Source organism: Oncorhynchus nerka, linkage group LG10 (assembly GCF_034236695.1).
Source record: "Oncorhynchus nerka isolate Pitt River linkage group LG10, Oner_Uvic_2.0, whole genome shotgun sequence".
In the NCBI taxonomy this organism is placed as follows: Eukaryota; Metazoa; Chordata; class Actinopteri; order Salmoniformes; family Salmonidae; genus Oncorhynchus; species Oncorhynchus nerka.
Window position 1 is genome coordinate 59940900 of NC_088405.1, and position 20477 is coordinate 59961376.

At 44.5% G+C, this 20477-nt stretch overlaps 1 protein-coding gene across 15 annotated transcripts in view; it reads left to right on the forward strand.

Annotated features, from left to right (window-relative positions):
- Positions 1 to 20477, forward strand: part of LOC115135728 (RNA-binding protein Musashi homolog 2-like) — a 342501-nt gene that overhangs the window by 187229 nt on the left and 134795 nt on the right. For all 15 annotated transcript variants that reach the window (XM_029670752.2, XM_029670753.2, XM_029670751.2 and 12 more), the window contains exon 7: positions 7307 to 7355. In XM_029670752.2, coding sequence (XP_029526612.1) covers positions 7307 to 7355 — 49 coding nt within the window. The remainder of the gene's footprint in view (positions 1 to 7306; positions 7356 to 20477) is intronic.

Sequence of the window (20477 nt, forward strand, 5' to 3'; positions counted from 1 at the left end):
CAGAGCTAGGCTAGGGGAGGACTGTGGACTGAAGACATCGTTCCATCATAGTAGTAATGCTGTCTGCCTGACTGCTCTCTGTGTCAGTCCATTGGTCAGACTCGCCACTCTGTGACTCCCTCTCTAATTGTGCATATTTGTTGTGCTGATGGCTTTGCTCAGTGCTGCAGGAGGATCTGTTGAAGCCATCGCCGTGGCGCTCGCAGGCATTCTATGACACACAAAGATCCCTGCTAGAATATGCATCATAGCGACGTCGTTGGATGCAGAGCTTCAAGTGTTTTTCTTCAGCCATTTTGTTATCGTCAACATAAGAAAAAGTTAGTGACATAGCCTTAGTAGAGTCATATAGCCTATGCTGTATGATTATACTGTATGATTCTGGTTGAATCATAAAGGTTGACTGAATATTTTGTCGTCTTACAGTATATAGCCTTTTCTTCTGTGTCTTCAGTAATGGAACTCAAAATGTAAATGAAATATATACGCCTCTCCAATCCACTATCACTCAGGCAATTCACTGTTGGTTGTTCCTCCGGTCAAAGCACAGCTTTAGACACCAAATGACCTTTAAATGCACCGGATACCCTTCTGCCTGGCTCACAACACTCACATTTAGCGTTCTGAAGGAATATCATGCTTATAGGCTGTGTATATTACAGGTCACTGATTTGTGTCATCGTGACCAGGTGAGTGTGAAAGGGGTCAAGGTGTAGGACAATGGACTGCAGTGAGAGCCATCTCATTTTTTACTGGGGAGAAAGTGATCCCATGAAGTGATGCTTTCCAGTATGAGAATTTCCACTTAGTCTAGACAGTACAGTAAGTCAAGATATGAGCAGAGCAGGTATGGAACATTAGTGTCTGAACACTCTATTGAACAGCTGCCTCCCAGCCTAAGGGGGTCAGGAAATTACTAGCAGCCCTGGTTCAGGTTCCAGGTTCCTTACATACCAGGAGTTCTGTATGGGCTGGATCTCCAACTGTACTCTTCTAAGGGACACAGTGGCCTGCTCTCCTGTTCTTGTTGACAACGACCACCATGCCTGGTCACTATCAGACATCCCAGCTGTCTTCATGGTGTCCCTGTACCCGAAGGGGAGGAGGGGGTGTACGGAAGTTGTTTTGTGTCAGACATTTTGGGTTTCTCTCTTACGTCCCTCATTGCTGTGTAATTACAAGTGTTTCCTGGATGTGAAGTTTGGCCCGCTGCTCCTTGTTAAAGCACTACTAGTAAAACCACTGGAGTGTGCATGCTGCACATGGCAGGGAGAAGGGCCGAGAGACAGCGATATTCATTTTCTCTGTAAAACAATTAATTGAGAGGGTTGTCACAAGCTTGTCCAGGGTCATTGAAGCAGCTATTTCCGTTTTGTTCATTGAGAGCATTGTTAAATAATATGAGTCTTGTAAAAAAAAATGTGAAAGAAGACCCATAGTCCTTCAGAGTCATTGACAGCGTGTTCAGTTACAGTGCATTCGGAAAGTATTCAGACCCCTTGACTTTTTCCACATTTTGTTATGTTACAGCCTTATTCTAAAATGTATTAAATTGTTATTTTTTCCCCCTCGTCAATCTACACACAATACCCCATAATGATGAAGCAAAAACAGTTTCTTAGACATTTTTTACAAATGTATAAAAAAAAATAAAAAAATGAAATATCACATTACAGCCTCGAGTCTTCTTGGGTATGATGCTACAAGCTTGACACACCTGTATTTGGGGAGTTTCTCCAATTCTTCTCTGCAGATCCTCTCAAGCTCTGTCAGGTTGGATGGGGAGCTTTGCTGCACAGCTATTTTCAGGTCTCTCCAGAGATGTTTGATTGGGTTCAAGTCCGTGCTCTGGCTAGCCCACTCAAGGATATTCAGAGACTTGTCCCGAAGCCACTCCTGAGTTGTCTTGGCTGTGTGCTTAGGGTCGTTGTCCTGTCTGAGGTCCTGAGTGCGCTGGAGCAGGTTTACATAAAGGATCTCTCTGTACTTTGCTCTGTTCATCTTTCCCTTGATCCCGATTAGTCTCTCAGTTCCTGCCATTGAAAAATGGCAGCATGATGCTGCCAGCATGATGCTGCCACCACCATGCTTCACCGTAGAGATGGTGCCAGGTTTCCTCCAGACGTAACGCTTGGCATTCAGGCCAAAGAGTTCAATCTTGGTTTCATCAGACCAGAGAATCTTGTTTCTCATGGTCTGAGTCCTTTAGGTGCCTTTTGGCAAACTCCAAGCGGGCTGTCATGTGCCTATTACTGAGGAGCGGCTTCCGTCGGGCCTCTACCATAAAGGCCTAATTTATGGAGTGTTGCAGAGATGGTTGTCCTTCTGGAAGGTTCACCCATCTCCACAGAGGAACTCTGGAGCTCTGTAAGAGTCACCATTGGGTTCTTGGTCACCAAGGCCCTCTCCCCCAAATGCTCAGTTTGGCTGGGCGGCAAGCTCTAGGAAGAGTCTTGGTGGTTCTAAACTTCTTCCATTTAACAAGGATGGAGACCACTGTGTTCTTGCGGACCTTCAGTGCTGCAGAAATGTTTTGGTACCGTTCCTCAGATCTGTGCCTCAAAACAATCCTGTCTCGGAGCTCTACGTACAATTCCTTCCACCTCATGGCTTGGGTTTTGTTCTGACATGCACTGTCAACTGTGGGACCTTATATAGACAGGTGTGTGCCTTTCCAAATCATGTCCAATCAATTTAATTTACCACAGGTGGACTCCAATCAAGTTGTAAAAACATCTCAAGGATGATCAATGGTAAAAAAAATCTCATAGCAAAGGGTCTGAAACTGATGTAAATATATATATATATTTTTTATACATTTGCAAACATTTCCAAAATCTGTACGGGGTATTGTGTGTAGATTGATGAGGACATTACTTTATTTAATACATTTTAGAATAAGGCTGTAACATAACAACATATGGAAAAAGTCAAGGGGTCTGAATACTTTGTTACCATTCTGTGACCCACAGCAGTAATAGTCTGCACTCTGCCTTCCCTCATGACTAATCAAACATATAAATCTTATGACTCAGCGTCTCCTTCACCACCACAAAATCGTTCCCTCTTTTTCCTCTGGGCTCTAGAAGTCTACGTTTCACAGGTTTCACTGGGCCTTGACGTAGACCTGAAGGGATTCCAAATAGTCACATACAAATCATCCCCCCATTGTGTTGTAGCAGAGACCTCACTGTGTTCCTGTCCCAGTGGACAGTGAGCTGTGGTGTTCTTAGCCCCAGATCCCGGGGAAGCTCCTCTGATTCCTCTCTGTTGTGTGCTGAATGTAAATAATGGGGTGATTGCCGTTGATCTAAACTGCTGTCATAATGCATTTCCTTAGCCCTTTTATATCCCCCTGACGCTTTTTCAGCCCAAAAACGCTACATGTCTCTGTGCTTATTGATGCTTCTGTCCTTGGATAAATAATTCAAATTGGCTGCTGTTTGAATTATTTATCCAAGGACAGAAGCATCAATAAGCACAGAGACATGTACCACAGAGACTGACTGGGCGTTTTTGTAAGGTTTTTCATACTTATGGATTTAGTTTATGCATTGGCCCGGGTGGAAAGGTTGTCCGGGAGTGGAAGTTTAGCATCATATTATCTGACAGGAACAGGATAAGCCATCCCCCAAGGGTCCTGGGATCTAAACAAGGGTTTGATTACCTTCCCTTTGTGTTTTTCCTGGTTAGAGGGCAAACCTCCTCCACCTGAGTCAATCTGCATTCCCCAACACTCTCAACCCATCTTGTCCTCAGGTTCAACCTCGACAGGTATTTAGTAAATCACCCTAGCTAGCACAAGCTCCATATTCAACTTAAATAAAAGAATGAGCTAACGATTGCCATTTTAACTTCTGCTTGGTGGGAAGTGTTGGTGGCACTGTGCATCTGTCACCTGCACTGCCTCATCCTAACTGGCTGCTAGAATCTGCCATGTAGTCGTTAGCTCAACAGTCATGTGCATGCTCTCCTGTAGGCTAAAGTGTGTTTGTGTAGCAGGAATTCAATAAATACGTGTTTTCATGATCCTTAGTTATTAAAGGTGAACTAGTCTTGATTCTTGGCCCCAGACTGCCTTTGTAGAGCTTGGTGCTTTTTCTGGGTGGACACAAAGCCAGAGGATTGCGTTGCTCCAGTCTATAGCTAACGTAACACACACTGAATAAATAGACTAGGACTCTTTTCTTCATTGTCACAAAAGACCAGCCAGCCACTCCACTGGGGTCCCCACTCCCCTTTTACATAGTGATAAGATGCATTATCCTTTGAACCTTTATTTTCACTCAGCCAGGAGAAAGGAAAGCATGTGAGAGAGGAGGAGGGCAGAGAGAGAGAGAGATTTCTCCTTCCCTGGAGTGGAGGGGTTTTGTGTGAGCGGTGAAGAGGTCCTTAACCTTCTATCAGATAGAGCCATAGAGTTGTGCTCTGCCTGAATGGCTGCATTGAAGAGCCCTGAAGCAGAGGAGAAACACCCCACCATTGCTGAACTTGTGTCCTGTGTTGAATAAGCTGCCTGACACCTGTCCTCCCACTGCAGTGTCATAATAACAGACAGACACACGGCTATCTTAACATCACGGAACATAGGAAGCCTATAATACACTGCATTGATGGCCTATAGGCCTCTTCATTTTACAAAGCTATGCTAGTATTTCCACTAGGCGTTTGTACTTAAGCAATGAGGTACAAGAGGCACTGGTGTATCATGAATACAGTCAGGTAAATGGCATTGACTTTTGGTCATGTTGCTACAGACGCGACCCAGTCGTTAATTATTTTTGCATAGTTGCTATTCAAAAGGACTTTTCGTCTGTTCTAAACAAAATGGTTGCTAAGCAGGCTGGATAACGTTCTTGTGACTTGCTAGCTAGCTAGCCAACTTCTGCTAACTCAGTCACGTCAAACATTGAACCTGGAATGACCGCACACTAGAGCATTTTCATTTGTTTGAGCTTTTTCTTCTATCGCCATTTACTTGGATATGTCCACGATAATGACGCTGATGCGTGATTTTGACCGGCTCAGAAAAAGTTGTCTCATCTGGGCACCGAAATTCAAAAGTGAAACAGGCAAGACGGTGAGGCTTATATTAACCCCGCTCGCTGTACCAAACTAAATGCTAGGCTGGAAGTAAGGCTAAATAATGTGCTCGTTGAGATAAAGACGAGATGATTGGGACAGCTACATGGACATGATACTCTTATGAACGCGGAGTGATCATTATCAGATGGAACTGTTAGCAGGGGTAGGTATGTCTGTGACGGCCAATACAGCACGGCTTGAAATGCTGCTTGTCCAATCAGCATACAGGATCCAAACAACCAGTTTTATAATAGACATTATAAATCGGGTGGTCTGAGCCCTGAATGCTGATTGGCTGACAGCCATTATATGTCAGACCGTATACCACGGGTATGACAAAAAAAGTATATTTACTGGTCTAATTACGTTTGATAACCAGTTTATAATAGCAATAAGACACCTCAGGGGTTTGTGGTATATGGCCAGTATACCACGGCTAACGGCTGTATCCCGGCACTCCACTTTGCGTTGCGCTTAAGAACAGCCCTTAGCAGTGGTGTATTGGCCATATACCACACCTCCTCGGGCGTTATTGTTTATTTCTATCAGCTTCAGGGCACATACTACTATTTACCAGTGTAGGCTGTATATTATTTATAGGAAATGTGTTTTGCAGGGCTGATGTGTTCTGGGAAATTGGATGACTATAGGTGTGAAAAGAGTCCATCCTAGGCAATAATTACATGCCAGTTAGAAGATGCTTTTATCCAAATCAACTTACAGTCGTGCGTGTATACTTTATACATATCGGTGGTCCTGGGAATTGAACCCACTACCCTGGCATTTCAAGCACCAGGCTCTACCAACTGAGCTACAGAAGACCACGAAGGACCAATGAGATATCATCCAATTGCCTATTTACATTTACACATTTACATTTAAGTCATTTAGCAGACGCTCTTATCCAGAGCGACTTACAAATTGGTGCATTCACCTTATGACATCCAGTGGAACAGTAGTGCATCTAAATCTTTTAAGGGGGGGGGGGGTGAGAGGGATTACTTTATCCTATCCTAGGTATTCCTTAAAGAGGTGGGGTTTCAGGTGTCTCCGGAAGGTGGTGATTGACTCCGCTGTCCTGGCGTCGTGAGGGAGTTTGTTCCACCATTGGGGGGCCAGAGCAGCGAACAGTTTTGACTGGGCTGAGCGGGAACTGTACTTCCTCAGTGGTAGGGAGGCGAGCAGGCCAGAGGTGGATGAACGCAGTGCCCTTGTTTGGGTGTAGGGCCTGATCAGAGCCTGGAGGTACTGAGGTGCCGTTCCCCTCACAGCTACCAACTGACAAATACATGAGACCGTATGAATGAAATACTACAGAGGTAAGCAGGTGGTTTAGGTCAATGTCCATTTGGAGGTGGTCATAGTACAGCAGATCTAGCATGTGGGTGGTAGAGAGCTGCAGTAGACTAGTGCCTACATCCTGTGGCAGGTTTGCAGCAAGGCAGCAGCAGTGTGGCAGGGCCTGGCAGAGCTCCTCTTTATCAAGTCAGGCAGTTCCATCTGAGCCAGCCCCCTGCTCCTCTCTTCTCTTCCCTTGCTCCACATGGCTATTCCCGCCCTGCCACCCTCCCGCCGTGCCGCGCCTCGCCCCCCACCCCCACCGGACCACACCACACTGCGCTGCCAAAACCTCCCCAGGACACAGCCTGCTCTGCTCCACACCGCACGTTACCTAGCGACCGTAACCGGGGAATGTGTGGTGCGCGGCGACATTGCCCTATCTCCCCATCTGTGATTTTGTATGGTGCTGTTTTTTCCTTCTCTTTTTTTGTGTTGTTCTCTCAACATGAAACCACAATGAAAATGAGGCTGCCTAAATTCAACGTTGTTTTTACCACTTCTTCTGAATTATAGGGAACAGATTTCTGTCTTCCAATCTGTCGTGAGATGTGCGAGGATAAACATTTGCCGTCTGTCTCTCTCTCTGTGTGGCTTTAATGAACGACATGATGAGAGTTGATATCACCATGGATCATGCTGCTACCTGGTGGAGCAGAGGAGGCTGGGGTTGGTTGTTGCAGTGAGGTGTGTCTACCTGGTTGACTCAAACTGTCCATGGTTCCCTGAGGAAGACTGTCCGTTGTCCCACATTGAAGGATACACACTCTTTTTAACCTCTAAACACATCTTTAAAACAGTACAGAAGGAATCACCAGTGTCTCTTCCAAGTCTCTCCTATCTGACCTCAGACTAATGTCTGTTTTCCTCTTTTGTCTTTCAGGTAGAAGACGCCATGCTCATGTTTGATAAAACTACTAACAGACATAGAGGTAAGTCCAACATCTGTATGTCAACATCCCGTGTGTATTCATGGGACAGAAAATAGCACATTTCTGTGGCATTTTCCCCTGTTAAACAACACTGGGTGATTCATTTCACAAGGTGCCAACCTATTACAGTGCTTATCCAGACACTGGAAAACGTCCTTTAAAAATCAATAGAATGCTATTTTAAACCTATGGCAGGCTGAGGTGTGACTGATGTTACAGACGGTGGTGGGTGTCGTGTAGAGACAGGCATGGGCTCTTCCTTCTCTCTGGGTGTATGTAGGGGGTTATGGAGCCAGCCGTGGGTGCTGCCTGCCTGTCTGCCTGCCTCTAGCACTACCGCTCACTGCGCTGAGAGATAACAGCAGAGATAAGGCCCAGGAGCAGCGCTGCCTTTATCTCTCTCTTATCTGCTCTTTATCTGGGATTAGGGGGAGGTTTCTCTATAAAGCAGAGGACTTTCCAAAGACAAACTGTCTCCATTTCCCTCTCCCTGCAGTACAATTGTACCATCTCCACAGCCAGAAACGCTACCAATTGCAGGCTAAAAGACACTAAAAGACCTGATATACAGCTGACAGACAGACTCTGTGGTCCATAGTGATGTGCAGCAATGCTGATGTGATGGATAGTATGGTGACTGAAAAAGCCACAGTAGTGCAGCCGTTATAAGGGCCAGTTAGCTGCTCTCATTACGTTAGACGGCTGCTTGTTAGCTCTTTCCTCCTCTCCTCTCAGAGAGAAGTGTGTGTCGTCCAGCTGCTGACAGGCATTTCCTCTTCACCTCATATACACACTGAGGCCAGACACTTCCCCTCTGTCTCTCACACTATCCAGCTTTTCTCCAAATAGTCACATCGCGAACACGATCTCCTCAGCATCGACGCAGACCTCTCTGTGAAAGTGTTGCCCAACCACGTCAGCAGATGTAGAGCTTTACTCGGGACTGATGAGTAAATGTTGGATAGATTTTTTTTGTGCTATTCTGTGTGTGTGTTCACACATTTGTGCATGTGCGTGCGTTAGTGATGAGCGTGTTGAGTCATAACCCACAGTCCCCGCGGGTTATATCCGCTGGACGGGCGGGTTTAGGGTCTTGAAATATTTTGTGGATGAAGGGCGGGTGGTTTGAATAAAGCGAGAAAACAATGCATATTTTTTGAAATAAATGTATCATTCTTGTGCAATTCACATCTATAGGCTATATTGAGGATATTTCTTTCATTATTTGTATCTGGTGTTAGGCTAGTGCGTGAACCTAAACTTTAGGGCTGACTTTCTGCGCACCATATACACGCTAAATGCTTTTGGGAACTTGGGCAGAAAAAGTTAACGCTGATCCACTGTGGAAAAAAGGACAATAATCGGAGTTAAAATCTGTTAAATGGAGAATTGACAATAAAGAGAAGGGAGGGCTAGAACAGTTTGGGAAAGATTGTAAAAGAAGAAGTGGTAAAGAGGATTACAGTGCCGGCTATGTTATGTGTGATGATTGTCAGGCGCTATACAAATTCGACTGTCACAAGACAGGGACATCAAATAGGGCATCTTAAAGAAACTGTAGCCTACTGTTCAGATGGATTACATTTTTATTGAACTAGGCAAGTCAGTTAAGAACAAATTCTTATTTACAATAACGGACTACCGGGTAAAAGTGGGTTAACTGCCTTGTTCAGGGGCAGAACGGCAGATTTTTAACTTGTAAGCCTTTCGGTTGCTGGCCCAATGCTCTAACCACTAAGCTACCTGCCGCCCCAAAATCTAGCTGTAGGCTAGGTCTACTGTATAACCTCTCACATAGCCTGATAGCCTATTAACTCCTGCAGAATTAAGCATTTCTTGCAGTAAAATGATAGGCCTACACCAAATGTAGCCAACATCTTCACTCTTTTTTTTACCCTCATTTTCTCCTCAATTTTGTGATTTCAATCTTGTCTCATCACTGCAATTCTCCAACGGGCTCGGGAGAGGCGAAAGTCGAGTCATGCGTCCTCTGAAACATACCCGCTCGCTTAATCCAGAAGCCAACTGCACCAATGTGTCGGAGGAAACACTGTTCAATGACAGAAGTCAGCCTGTAGGTGCACTCAGCCTGCCACAAACCCCCCAGGTCAAACCCTCCCCTAACCCAGATGAGGCTGGGACACTTGTTTGCCACCCTATGGGACTCCCCATCACAGCCAGTTATGACACATCCTGGGATTGAACACCAGGCTGTGGTGACACTGCAACACTGCAATGCTTTAGACCGCTGCACCACTTGGGAGGCCCTTCTTTCAGAATCTTGAGAGAATGAATGCGCGGTTAGGGACCGTCTGTAAAGCTGCTATCTTTATCGACATCAAAAAAGCGGATAGTATTTCAGCCACATAAAATATGCGCCCAAGCCGAACTGAGCCATGGAAGAGAAAACGTGGCAATACCTTATGCGGGGGACAATAAAATGCCACTCTAAAATGTGCAGTTTTGTCACACAACACAATTCCACAGATGCCTCAAGTTTTGAGGGAGCGTGCAATTGGCATGCTGACTGTAGGAATGTCCAACAGTGCTGTTGCCAGATAATTTAATCTTAATTTCTCTACCATAAGCCGCATCCAACGTCGTTTTAAAGAATTTGGCTGTACATCCAACCGGCCTGACAACCGAAGACCATGTGTAACCACGCCAGCCCAGGACCTCCACGTACGGCTTCTTCACCTGCGGGTTCGTCTGAGGATGGGGGGGTGTTCAGGAGTATTTGTGTCTGTAATAAAGCCCTTTTGTGGGGGGAAAAATAATTCTGATTTGCTGGGCCTGGCTCCCCCAGTGGGTGGACCTGGCTCCCACTCATGGCCGCAACCCTGCCCAGACATGTGAAATCCATAGATTAGGGCCTAATGGATTTATTTAAATGACCTGATTTCCTTTTTGAACTGTAACGCAGTAAACTCTTTGAAATTGTTGCATGTTGCATTTATATTTTTGTTCAGTATATAAGCAGAAACATATCTAAATTAGGCTTTAAAAAATCCTTTCCAAAAATGATTCTGCCGTCTCTGACTGTACAGCGCATTGTCTATATTTTCCGGTTAGGGTCAGATGCAGGTGTTAGATTTTCACTTTATCACATATAGTTGGGCGGTTGCCGATGGGTTATTAGCAATTGACTGTGAGTGAGGGTGAACAAACAGCTGACACAGGCATCACTAGCGTGCGTGTTCATGCATGTATGCGAGTGTGTGTGTGTATGTGTCTGTGCGTAAACGTGTGTGTGTGTGTGCTGCCTGCTGTCAGTGTGTCTGGTAAAGCGTCTCTCTGTGAGCAGTATCTGAACTAGTGGAAGTGCTATATGAGTTTGAGTGAATCGTGATGTGAAGTGACAGAACCCAGTGTGAGGTCTGCTTTGAGACGACGAGTTGCTGCTTTTTCTTCATCTCTCTCTGACTGCACTGCTGCTCTGTCAGTGTGTGTCTGTGAAGGGATTGGAGCTGAGCGGAGAGGAGTGAATCAGGTGTTTGCCTTTGGGCTTCCAAATGCCCTTCAAATGAAGACAATGATGGATAAGCACCCGGCCTGGCCATTTTTCTGATTCAGAGCTAACAATAGTGAGAGACAGATGAAAGTCTTCCTTTGTCTTACTAGCATGTTAGTATATACTGTCATTCCTCTGGTTGGGGATTTTTCAGTTTCTCAACATGTGTACTCCTGTCAGTAACTTGACAGATAGAGAGACTCCATTGTGTGTATATGGCAAATGGAGAGAATCCAGTTTTTCATGGTGGCTCTGAACAGACAATGTACAGTGATATGAGGGCGATGTGTGAAGACATATTGTTCCTCGTCCTCTATATTAAAAGAGGTCGTGAGACAGGACGTCTAACAGTCAAGGTATCTGCGGTGTTCTTTTGACTCTCCTGTCGTGATGGTGCCTCTGTGTGTGTGTGTGTGTGTGTGTGTATGTGTGTGTGTGTGTGTGTGTGTGTGTGTGTGTGTGTGTGTGTGTGTGTGTGTGTGTGTGTGTGTGTGTGTGTGTGTAAAAATGTACTTTCTAATCCTCTCTCTGCGCCGCTCTTCACACTCATTTGGAGTATTCAGCAGTGTCCTTCAGACGCCACCCCTAAGGTGACTGCTGCTGAAACGACTGCTAAAACACATTTCTTTATCCCCTCCCTCCCTCCCTTCTCTCTCTCTCTCTCTCTCTCTCTCTCTCTTTCTTTCTCTTTCTTTCTTTCCTTCTTTCTCTCCCTCTCTCTCTCCCTCTCTCTCTCCCTCTCTCTCTCTCCCTCTCTCTTTCTCCTGTTAGAGGACACTCACTGCAAGTGAAGCTCCTGACCAAGGCGAGTGCTGCACACCATCTCCCTGGCATTTAAAGGAATAAAATAGGGGTGATTGTGTTGGAAATTCAATGTTTCTGGCAAGCGGCTTGTGCTGTCCAGAGGTTCACACCGGAGTTGAGCCATTGTTACTGCCAACCTTGCAGCCTCCCCCATCTACCCAACGTCACCTTTCTCCCACCTCCCCATCCCTCTGCTCCTCCATCCCTCAAATCAAATACAATTTTACTGGTCGCATACACATATTTAGCAGATGTTGTTGCAGGTGTAGTGAAATGCTTGTGTTCCTAGCTCCAGCAGTGCTGTAATATCTTACAATTCACAACAATACACACAAATCTAAAAAGTAAAAGAATGGAATTAAAAAGTATAGAAATATTAGGACGAGCAATGCCTTAGTCTGGAGTATACATATATATACATATGTGATGGGATGTATCGACAATATGGACAGAATATGGATAGAATATGTAGTATATTTGAAGAATAGTACAATACCAGTCAAAGTTTGGACACACCAACTCATTCAAGGTTTTTTTTTTTTTTTTACTATTTTCTACATTGTAGAATAATAGTGAAGACATCGAAGTATGAAATAATACATATGGAATCATCAAAAAGTTTTAAACAAATACAAATATATTTTTTATTTTAGATTCTTCAAAGTAGCCACCCTTTGCCTTGATGACAGCTTTGCACACTCTTGTCATTCTCTCAACCAGCTTCACCTGGAATGCTTTTCTTGAAGGAGTCTTGAAGGAGTTCCCACATATGCTTAGCACTTGTTGGCTGCTTTTCCGTCACTCTGCAGTCCAACTCATCTCAAAACATCTCAATTGTCCATTGCTCGTGTTTCTTGGCCCAAGCATGTCTCTTCTTATTATTGGTGTCCTTTAGTACGAGTTTCTTTGCATCAATTTGACCATGAAGGCCTGATTCATGCTGTCTCCTCTGAACAATTGATGTTGAGATGTGTCTGTTACTTGAACTCAGTGAAGCATTTATATGGGCTGCATTTCTGAGGCTGGTAACTCTAAAGAACTTATCCTCTGCAGCAGAGGTAACAATGGGTCTTCCTTTCCTGTTGCAGTCCTTATGAGAGCCAGTTTCACCATAGCGCTTGATGGTTTTTGCGAAGGCTGTTGAAGAATCATTTCAGATTGTCAGTAATGTGTAAGCAGAGGAACTTTAGGCTTTTCACCTTCTCCACTGCGGCCCCGTCGATGTGGACAGGGCGGGGTTCAGATAATAATCCCCGAGCTTAATGATGAGTTTGGAGGGTACTGTGATGTTGAAGGCTGAGCTGTAGTCAATGAACCGCATTCTTACAAAGGTATTCCTCTTGTCCAGATGGGATAGGGCAGTGCGATGGCAATTGAGTCATCCGTGCATCTATTGGGGCGGTATGCAAATTGCAGTGTTGGGTAATGGGGAGTTGATATGATCCTTAACTACCCTCTCAAAGCACTTTGTGATGAAAGAAGTGAGTGCTACAGGGCGATAGTCATTTAGCTCAGTTACCTTCACTTTCTTGGGTACAGGAACAATGGCGGACATCTTGAAGCAAGTAGGGACAACAGACTGTTATAGGGAGGGATTGAGCTTTCCGTAAAGACTCCAGCCAGCTGGTCTGTACATGCTCTGAGGACGTGGCTAGGGATGCCGTCTGGGCTGGCAGCTTTGCAAGGCTTAACAAGCTTAAATGTCTTACTCACGTCGAACATGGAGAATGAGAGCTCACAGTCCACGGGAGTGGTGGTGGCCCGCGTCGGCGGCACTGTGTTTTTCTTGAAGTGGGCGAAGAAAGGATTTAGCTTGTCCGGGATCAAGACAACCGGTGTCCGCGACATGGCTGGTTTTCCCTTTATAATCCGATATTGTCTGGCATCCCTGCCACATATGTCTCATGTCTGCGGCGTTGAATTGCGACTCCACTTTTTTGCCTGTTTGCTTTCAGTTTTGCGTGAATGCTGCCATCTATCCACATTTTTTGGTTTGGATAGGTTTTAGTCTTCACAATGGGAACAAAATCCGCTATACACTTCCTAATGAACTCAGTCATCGTGTCAGTGTATACGTCAATGTTATCCCCAGAGGCGAACCGGAACATATCTCGGTCCGTGTAATCAAAACAATCTTGAAGCATGGATTCTGATTGGTCAGACCAGCGTTGAACAGTCCTTACCACGGGTACTTCCTGTTTGAGTTTCTGCCTATAGGAAGGGAGGAGCAGGATGGAGACATGATCTGATTTGCCGAAGGGAAGGTGGATAGGGCCTTGTAGCCATCCTGGAAGGAAGAGCAGCAATGGTCGAGTGATGTTAATGCGCGAGTGGCGCAGTCAATGTGTTGGCAAAACCTCTGTCGGGTTTTCCTTAGATTTGTCCCAGCTACAGTAAATGCATCCTCAGGATATGCGGTTTCCAGTTGGTACAAAGTCCAATGTAGTTCCTTGAGAGCCGTCATGGTATTGGCTTGAGGGAGAAAATACACGACTGTGACATGACCGAAGAGAATTCTCTTGGGAGGTAATACGGTCGGCATTAGATTTTTAGGTATTCTAGGTTGGGTGAACTAAATAACTTGACTTCCTGTACGTTACCATAATCAGAGCATGAGTACTTAACCTCTTACCTCTACCTGGGACGCTTGCGTCCCAACTAGAGCTCTGGAAATGCAAATGTGCTACGCTAAATGCTAATAGTATTAGTTAAAACTCAAAAGTTCATTAAAATACACATGCAGGGTATCAAATTAAAGCTACACTCGTTGTGAATCCAGGCAACAAGTCAGATTTTTAAAATGCTTTTCGGCGACAGCATGAGAAGCTATTATCTGATAGCATGCACCAATACACTACAACAGAAAAGCACAGCAGGGGACGTAAACAAAATAATTAGCATTTCGGCGTTACACAAACCGCACAATAAAATAGAAAACAGTCATTACCTTTCACCATCTTCTTTGTTGGCACTCCTAGATGTCCCATAAACACTATTGGGTCTTTATTTCGATTAAATCGGGCCATATAAAGCCAAGATATCGTTATATGTAGACTGTGTGATAAACGAAAAAAACAGCGATTTCACAACGTAACGTCATTTTTTAAAATTCAAAAAGTAGACGATAAACTTTCACAAAACACTTCGAAATACGTTTGTAATGCTACTTTAGGTATTAGTAAACGTTAATAAGCGATAAAATTCATCCGTAGGCGATGTACATATCATTAGCTGTCGTCTTGGAAAAAATTTCAGGAGAGAGCTCTTCCGGAATGATCTGGGCGGAGACCGGAGGTACGTTGTGCCCCTCTTTCGGTTCAACCAAGAATCAAAGAGGATTAAATTCACAAGATACTCGACTACATGGGGATGCTGTGGGAGTTGAATGCTCGGTCTTATCTAATTCGGCTCACTGTTAACAATTGCTGGAAGTGGCGCAAGGATATTTATTTCCATTTTCTGTGATCAGGTTTTCCTGCGCTTTCCGATGTAACGCACGTTATGTAATAGCCACAGTCGTGATTTAACCAGTTTTAAAAACGTCCGAGGGTTTCCTATACACACATTCTAACCATATGAACGTACTATATTCCTGGCATGAGTAGCAGGGCGCTGAAATGTTGCGCGATTTTTAACAAAATGTTCAAAAAAGTAGAGGGTAGGAGCAAGAAGTTAATGATGAAACAAACACTGCCTTTATTTTTCCTGGAGAGTTCTTTATTCGTGTCTGCGTGATTTACTGAGAACACAGCTGGCTCTATGGCCGGGGACAGTATATCAGGAGAGAGCCATTATTATGTGAAACAGAGTATGTTACAGTCCCTGATGTCTCTCTGGAAGGAGATCCTCGACCTGAGCTCGTCTACTTTATTCTCCAAGGACTGAACATTAGCGAGTAATATACTCGGAAGCGGTGGATGGTATGCACGCCCCCTGAGTTGGACTAAAGGTCCACTCCGAATACGTCTTCTCCGCCGGCGATGTCTTGGAGCAGTCTCTGGGATACCCTTGGAGAGTACCGACCTACTACCCTCCATCCCTGTCCCTCCCTCCCCATCCCTCCTTCACTCTCAACACTAGCCTCACACTCTGTATACTCACAGTGAAATGCCAGCTCCTTTTTAGCAAGGAGAAAGGAAAACATATAGGAACACACAGGTGCACATGTACACGCACACACACACACACACACACACACACACACACACACACACACACACACACACACACACACACACACACACACACGTAGTCAACATGGTGATCGGATATGAACACTAACGCCTTGTCAGTGTGTTGAGTGTTCACAGCAGCGTGGAAGCTGTCACCCACAGCATGTGTGGTGGCAAGAGAGGACGTGCTGTAGACAGGCCTGCTGTGGTTACACACATGTATACCCTGGGGCTAACACTAGAGCATGGTGCCACCTAGTCAGAAAGACCAAGCATCCAGCCATCCATGGAGCATGGTTTACACCGTAAACCCCCAATACTAACCAACTGTTACTGTACCTACAACCAGCAATACTCCAGGAACCTTTTAGACCTGTTAAAATTATTCTTTCATTCTTCCTGCTCACATCCGCCAACCTGACACATGATCTACAATCTAAACAGTGATTTTACTGTCAAGCTAAATTGCCATTGCCAATGAGAGTGTGGGGGAGGTGAGACCAATTGTGGGGGGGTGGAGATAGTGATAAGTTGTTAAAGTGTCACAGTCGCCGTCAGGGTGGAAATGACCAGACCAAGGTGCAGCATGGTGAGCGTACATTTCTTTTTATTTATAAATGTTGCCAACAAAACAAAGAGTAAAACACAAACGTGAAGCTTACTAGGGATATACAGGCCACTAACACAGACAAAGGTGGAAAAACAGGCTGCCTAAGTAGGATTCCCAATCAGAGACAATGATAGACAGCTGTCCCTGATTGGGAACCACACTCGGCCAAACACACAGAAATACAAAACATAGAATGCCCACCCCACATTACACCCTGACCTAACAAAATAGAGAAATAAAACGGCTCTCTAAGGTCAGGGCGTGACAGAAAGGCAACTTTTGGTTGACTGGCAGCTGCTGATATCGTGGGATCAACTAAACCGTTTGAAGTCGGCTGTAAAGTTGAAGTGATGGAATCCAATGCTCTTCCACAAGGATAGTTGAATCCTCCATTAAGGATAGCTAAGACAATGCTATGGATTGCTCTTTGATTCCGTCACTCAATTCACTACAAATTCTGTGGTAGGCACTTATGTCGATCATGAAACCAAATCCACAACAACCAGTTAAAGCGGCTACAGTGTAATTGTCATCCACTGGAGGTCCCAGTGAGCCTAATTGGACACCTTTTTCATTTGCTTCTGCTTAATAACAGATGAGTAGGATGATGATGAAACCCATTGAAATTACACATTATATTCCTTAACAATGGTTCGGAACCAGACGGCATCCATTTAACCGCTTTAACAAATACTGTGTAATGACTACAGGTTAAATGAGTGTTTTTTTTAATGATGCAAGTGTTAGTAATTTCTGGCAGCATGCAGCAGAACTAACTATGGAGGTTGAATAATTATGAAGGTAAAAGTCTCATTTGGATAGAGAGAGAGAGAGAGAGAGGGAGAGAGGAAGACCCTACACACCCTAATAGATAAACATGTCCACCAAAATAATACCAAAATATGCGCTTGCTTTATCGACTTCCAAAAAGCATTTGATTCTATTTGGCATACAGGACTGTTCTACAAAGTTTTTGAAAGTGGTGTAGGGGGTAAAACATATGACATGATTAAATCAATGTATACTGGCTGTACGTGCAGCATTAAAATTGGTAAGGAAAGAACATAATTCTTTAACCAGGGGTGGGTCCTTCGCCAGAGTTGCAATCTGAGCCCTGCACTCTTCAATATTTACATTCATGAATTGGCCACTATTCTAGAAAAATCCTCAGCCACTGGTGTTAGTCTCCACAATTCAGAAGTTAAATGCATACTCTTCGCAGATTACCGATGCCTGCTGTCACCCACAGCACATTGCCTACAGCAGAGCCTGGACCTGCTAGAGCAGTACTGCCAGACCTGGGCCCAGGCAGTAAACCCCAAAAATACTAAAATAATGATTTTCCAGAGAAGATCCAGATCTCAGGGAATTAGACCAAAGTTCTCAATTGGTACAACATATATAGGGTACTGTACACACTGCAATTAAAATAAGCTCAACTGGACACCTTAATGAGGCAGTGAATGAGCTGAGAGAGAAAGCAGGCAGGGCATTCTACGCCATTAAAAAGCTAATTCAAATTGAAATTAAATTTGGCTAAAACTAATTGAATATGTCATTGAACCAATTACACTTTATGGCAGCGAGGTGTGGGGTCCACTTGCAAAACAAGATTTCATCAAACACCCCATTGAACCCCTGCATGCAGAGTTCTGTAAGATTATCCTACATGTCCAGAGGAAAACTACAAACAACGCATGCAGGTCAGAATTAGGCCAATATCCACTAATAATAAAAACTCAAAAAAGAGCAATTCAGTTTTGGAAACATCTAAAATACAGTGACCCCTTCTCATATCATCACCAAGCCCTGCAATGCCAAGAGCTGGTCCTGGGGCTGAGTTCACAAACCTGTTCTACTAACGCACTGAAGCCTCAGGACCAGAACATCCAATCAATCAGGATAAACCAAATTACAACACAGTCAAAACATAACTATAATGCTTATTGGGAAACGCAAACACAAGCACAAAGCAAAATGCAGTGCTATCTGGCCCTAAATCGACAGTACACCGTGGCTAAATATTTGACCATGGTTACTGATCAAAACCTTAGAAAAACCTTGACAAAGTACAGGCTCAGTGAGCACAGCCTTGTCATTGAGAAGGGTAGACACAGGAAAACCTGGCTCCCTGTAGAGGAAAGGCTGTGCAAGCACTGCACAACAGCAGAACCTGAGATGGAGCTGCATTTCCTGACAAAATGTACAGAATATAAAACAATTAGAGAGTGTCATTTTCCCAAATTTGGTTTCAAAGACATCTCTGATGAGCATAGGCTACCTGTCCTGTTGGGGGAGGACGCAGAGAGATGTGGGTTGGCAGCGCACTACATTGCTGCCTGCCATAAGTTGAGGGACAGTGTCTGACAGACCAATCAACCTGCACATGTCCTCTACTGTATGCTTATTGTTATTGTTGAATGTATGGTTATTTTGACACTTGGTTATTGTTGTTACTGTTGTCCCGTTGACAATTTTGAGAGAGAGAGAGAGAGAGAGGAGGCAGGGAGGGTGAGAGAGAGAAGGGGGCAGGGAGGGTGAGAGAGAGAAGGGAGGCAGGGAGGGTGAGAGAGAGAAGGGGGGCAGGGAGGGTGAGAGAGAGAAGGGGGGCAGGGAGGGTGAGAGGATCGATGGGCGTGCAGAAGCAGCGTGGTTAGGTTTTTCTGTGGGCTGAAAGGCCTGGTTTGTTCCTGGAACATGAACAGAGGGCTGTATTGTGTGTGTCTGTAATCTGCTTACCTGGATCGGCAGCCCAGGGACGAATCTCAGCTCTAGCCTCCCGGTTGGCACCAAGGAGTCAATGTCACACTGCGCCAGTCTCGCCTCGCTTCCAAACAACCAGGCACGGGTCTGTGCAATGCTGTGTGTGTTTGCGTCTGTCTATGTGTCGGGGGATATGTCTGTGTGACTTATGAAGATGTGTGCGTGTTAGTGTATATACAGTACCAGTCAAGAGTTTGGATGCACCTCATTCAAGGGGTTTCTTTATTTTTACTATTTTCTAGGTTGTAGAATATTACATGTTTTAAAAGTATTAAACAAATCCAAAATATATTTTATATTTGAGATTCTTCAAAGTAGTCACCCTTTGCCTTAATGACAGCTTTGCACACTCTTGGCATTCTCTCAACCAGCTTCATGAGGTAGTCACCTGGAATGCATTTCAATTAACAGGTGTGCCGAGTTCAAAGTGAATTTGTGAAATGTATTTCCTTCTTAATGAGTTTGAGCCAATCAGTTGTGTTGTGACAAGGTAGGGTTGGTGTACAGAAGAAAGCACTATTTGGTAAAAGTCTATATTATGTCAAGAACAGCTCAAAAAAGCAAAGAGAAACAACTGTACATCATTACTTTAAGACATGAAGGTCAGTCAATATGGAAAACTTCAAGAATTTAGAAAGTTTCTTCAAGTTCAGTTGCAAAAACAATCAAGAGCCATGATGAAACTGGCTCTCATGAGGACTGCCACAGGAAAGGAATACACAGAGTTACCTCTGCTGCAGAGGATATGTTCATTAGAGTTATCACCCTCAGAAATTGCAGCCCAAATAAATGCTTCACTGAGTTCAAGTAATGGACGCATCTCAACATCAACTGTTCAGAGGAGACTGCGTGAATCAGGTCTTAATGGCCACTACTAAAGGACACCACTACTAAAGGACACCAATAATAAGAAGAGACTTGCTTGGGCCAAGAAACACGATCAATGGACATTAGACTGGTGGAAATCTGTCCTTTGGGTTGATGAGTCCAAATTTGAGATTTTTGGTTCCAACCACCGTGTCTTTGTGAGATGCAGAGTAGGTGAATGGATTATCTCCGTATGTGTAGTTCCCAACGAAACATGGAGGAGGTGTGATGGTGGGGGGGTGCTTTGCTGGTCACACTGTCGGTTATTTATTTAGGCACACTTAACCAGCATGGCTTCCACAGAATTCTGCAGCAAAATGCCATCCCATCTGGTTTGCGCTTAGTGGGACTATCATTTGTTTTTCAACAAGACAATGACCCAACACACCTCCTGG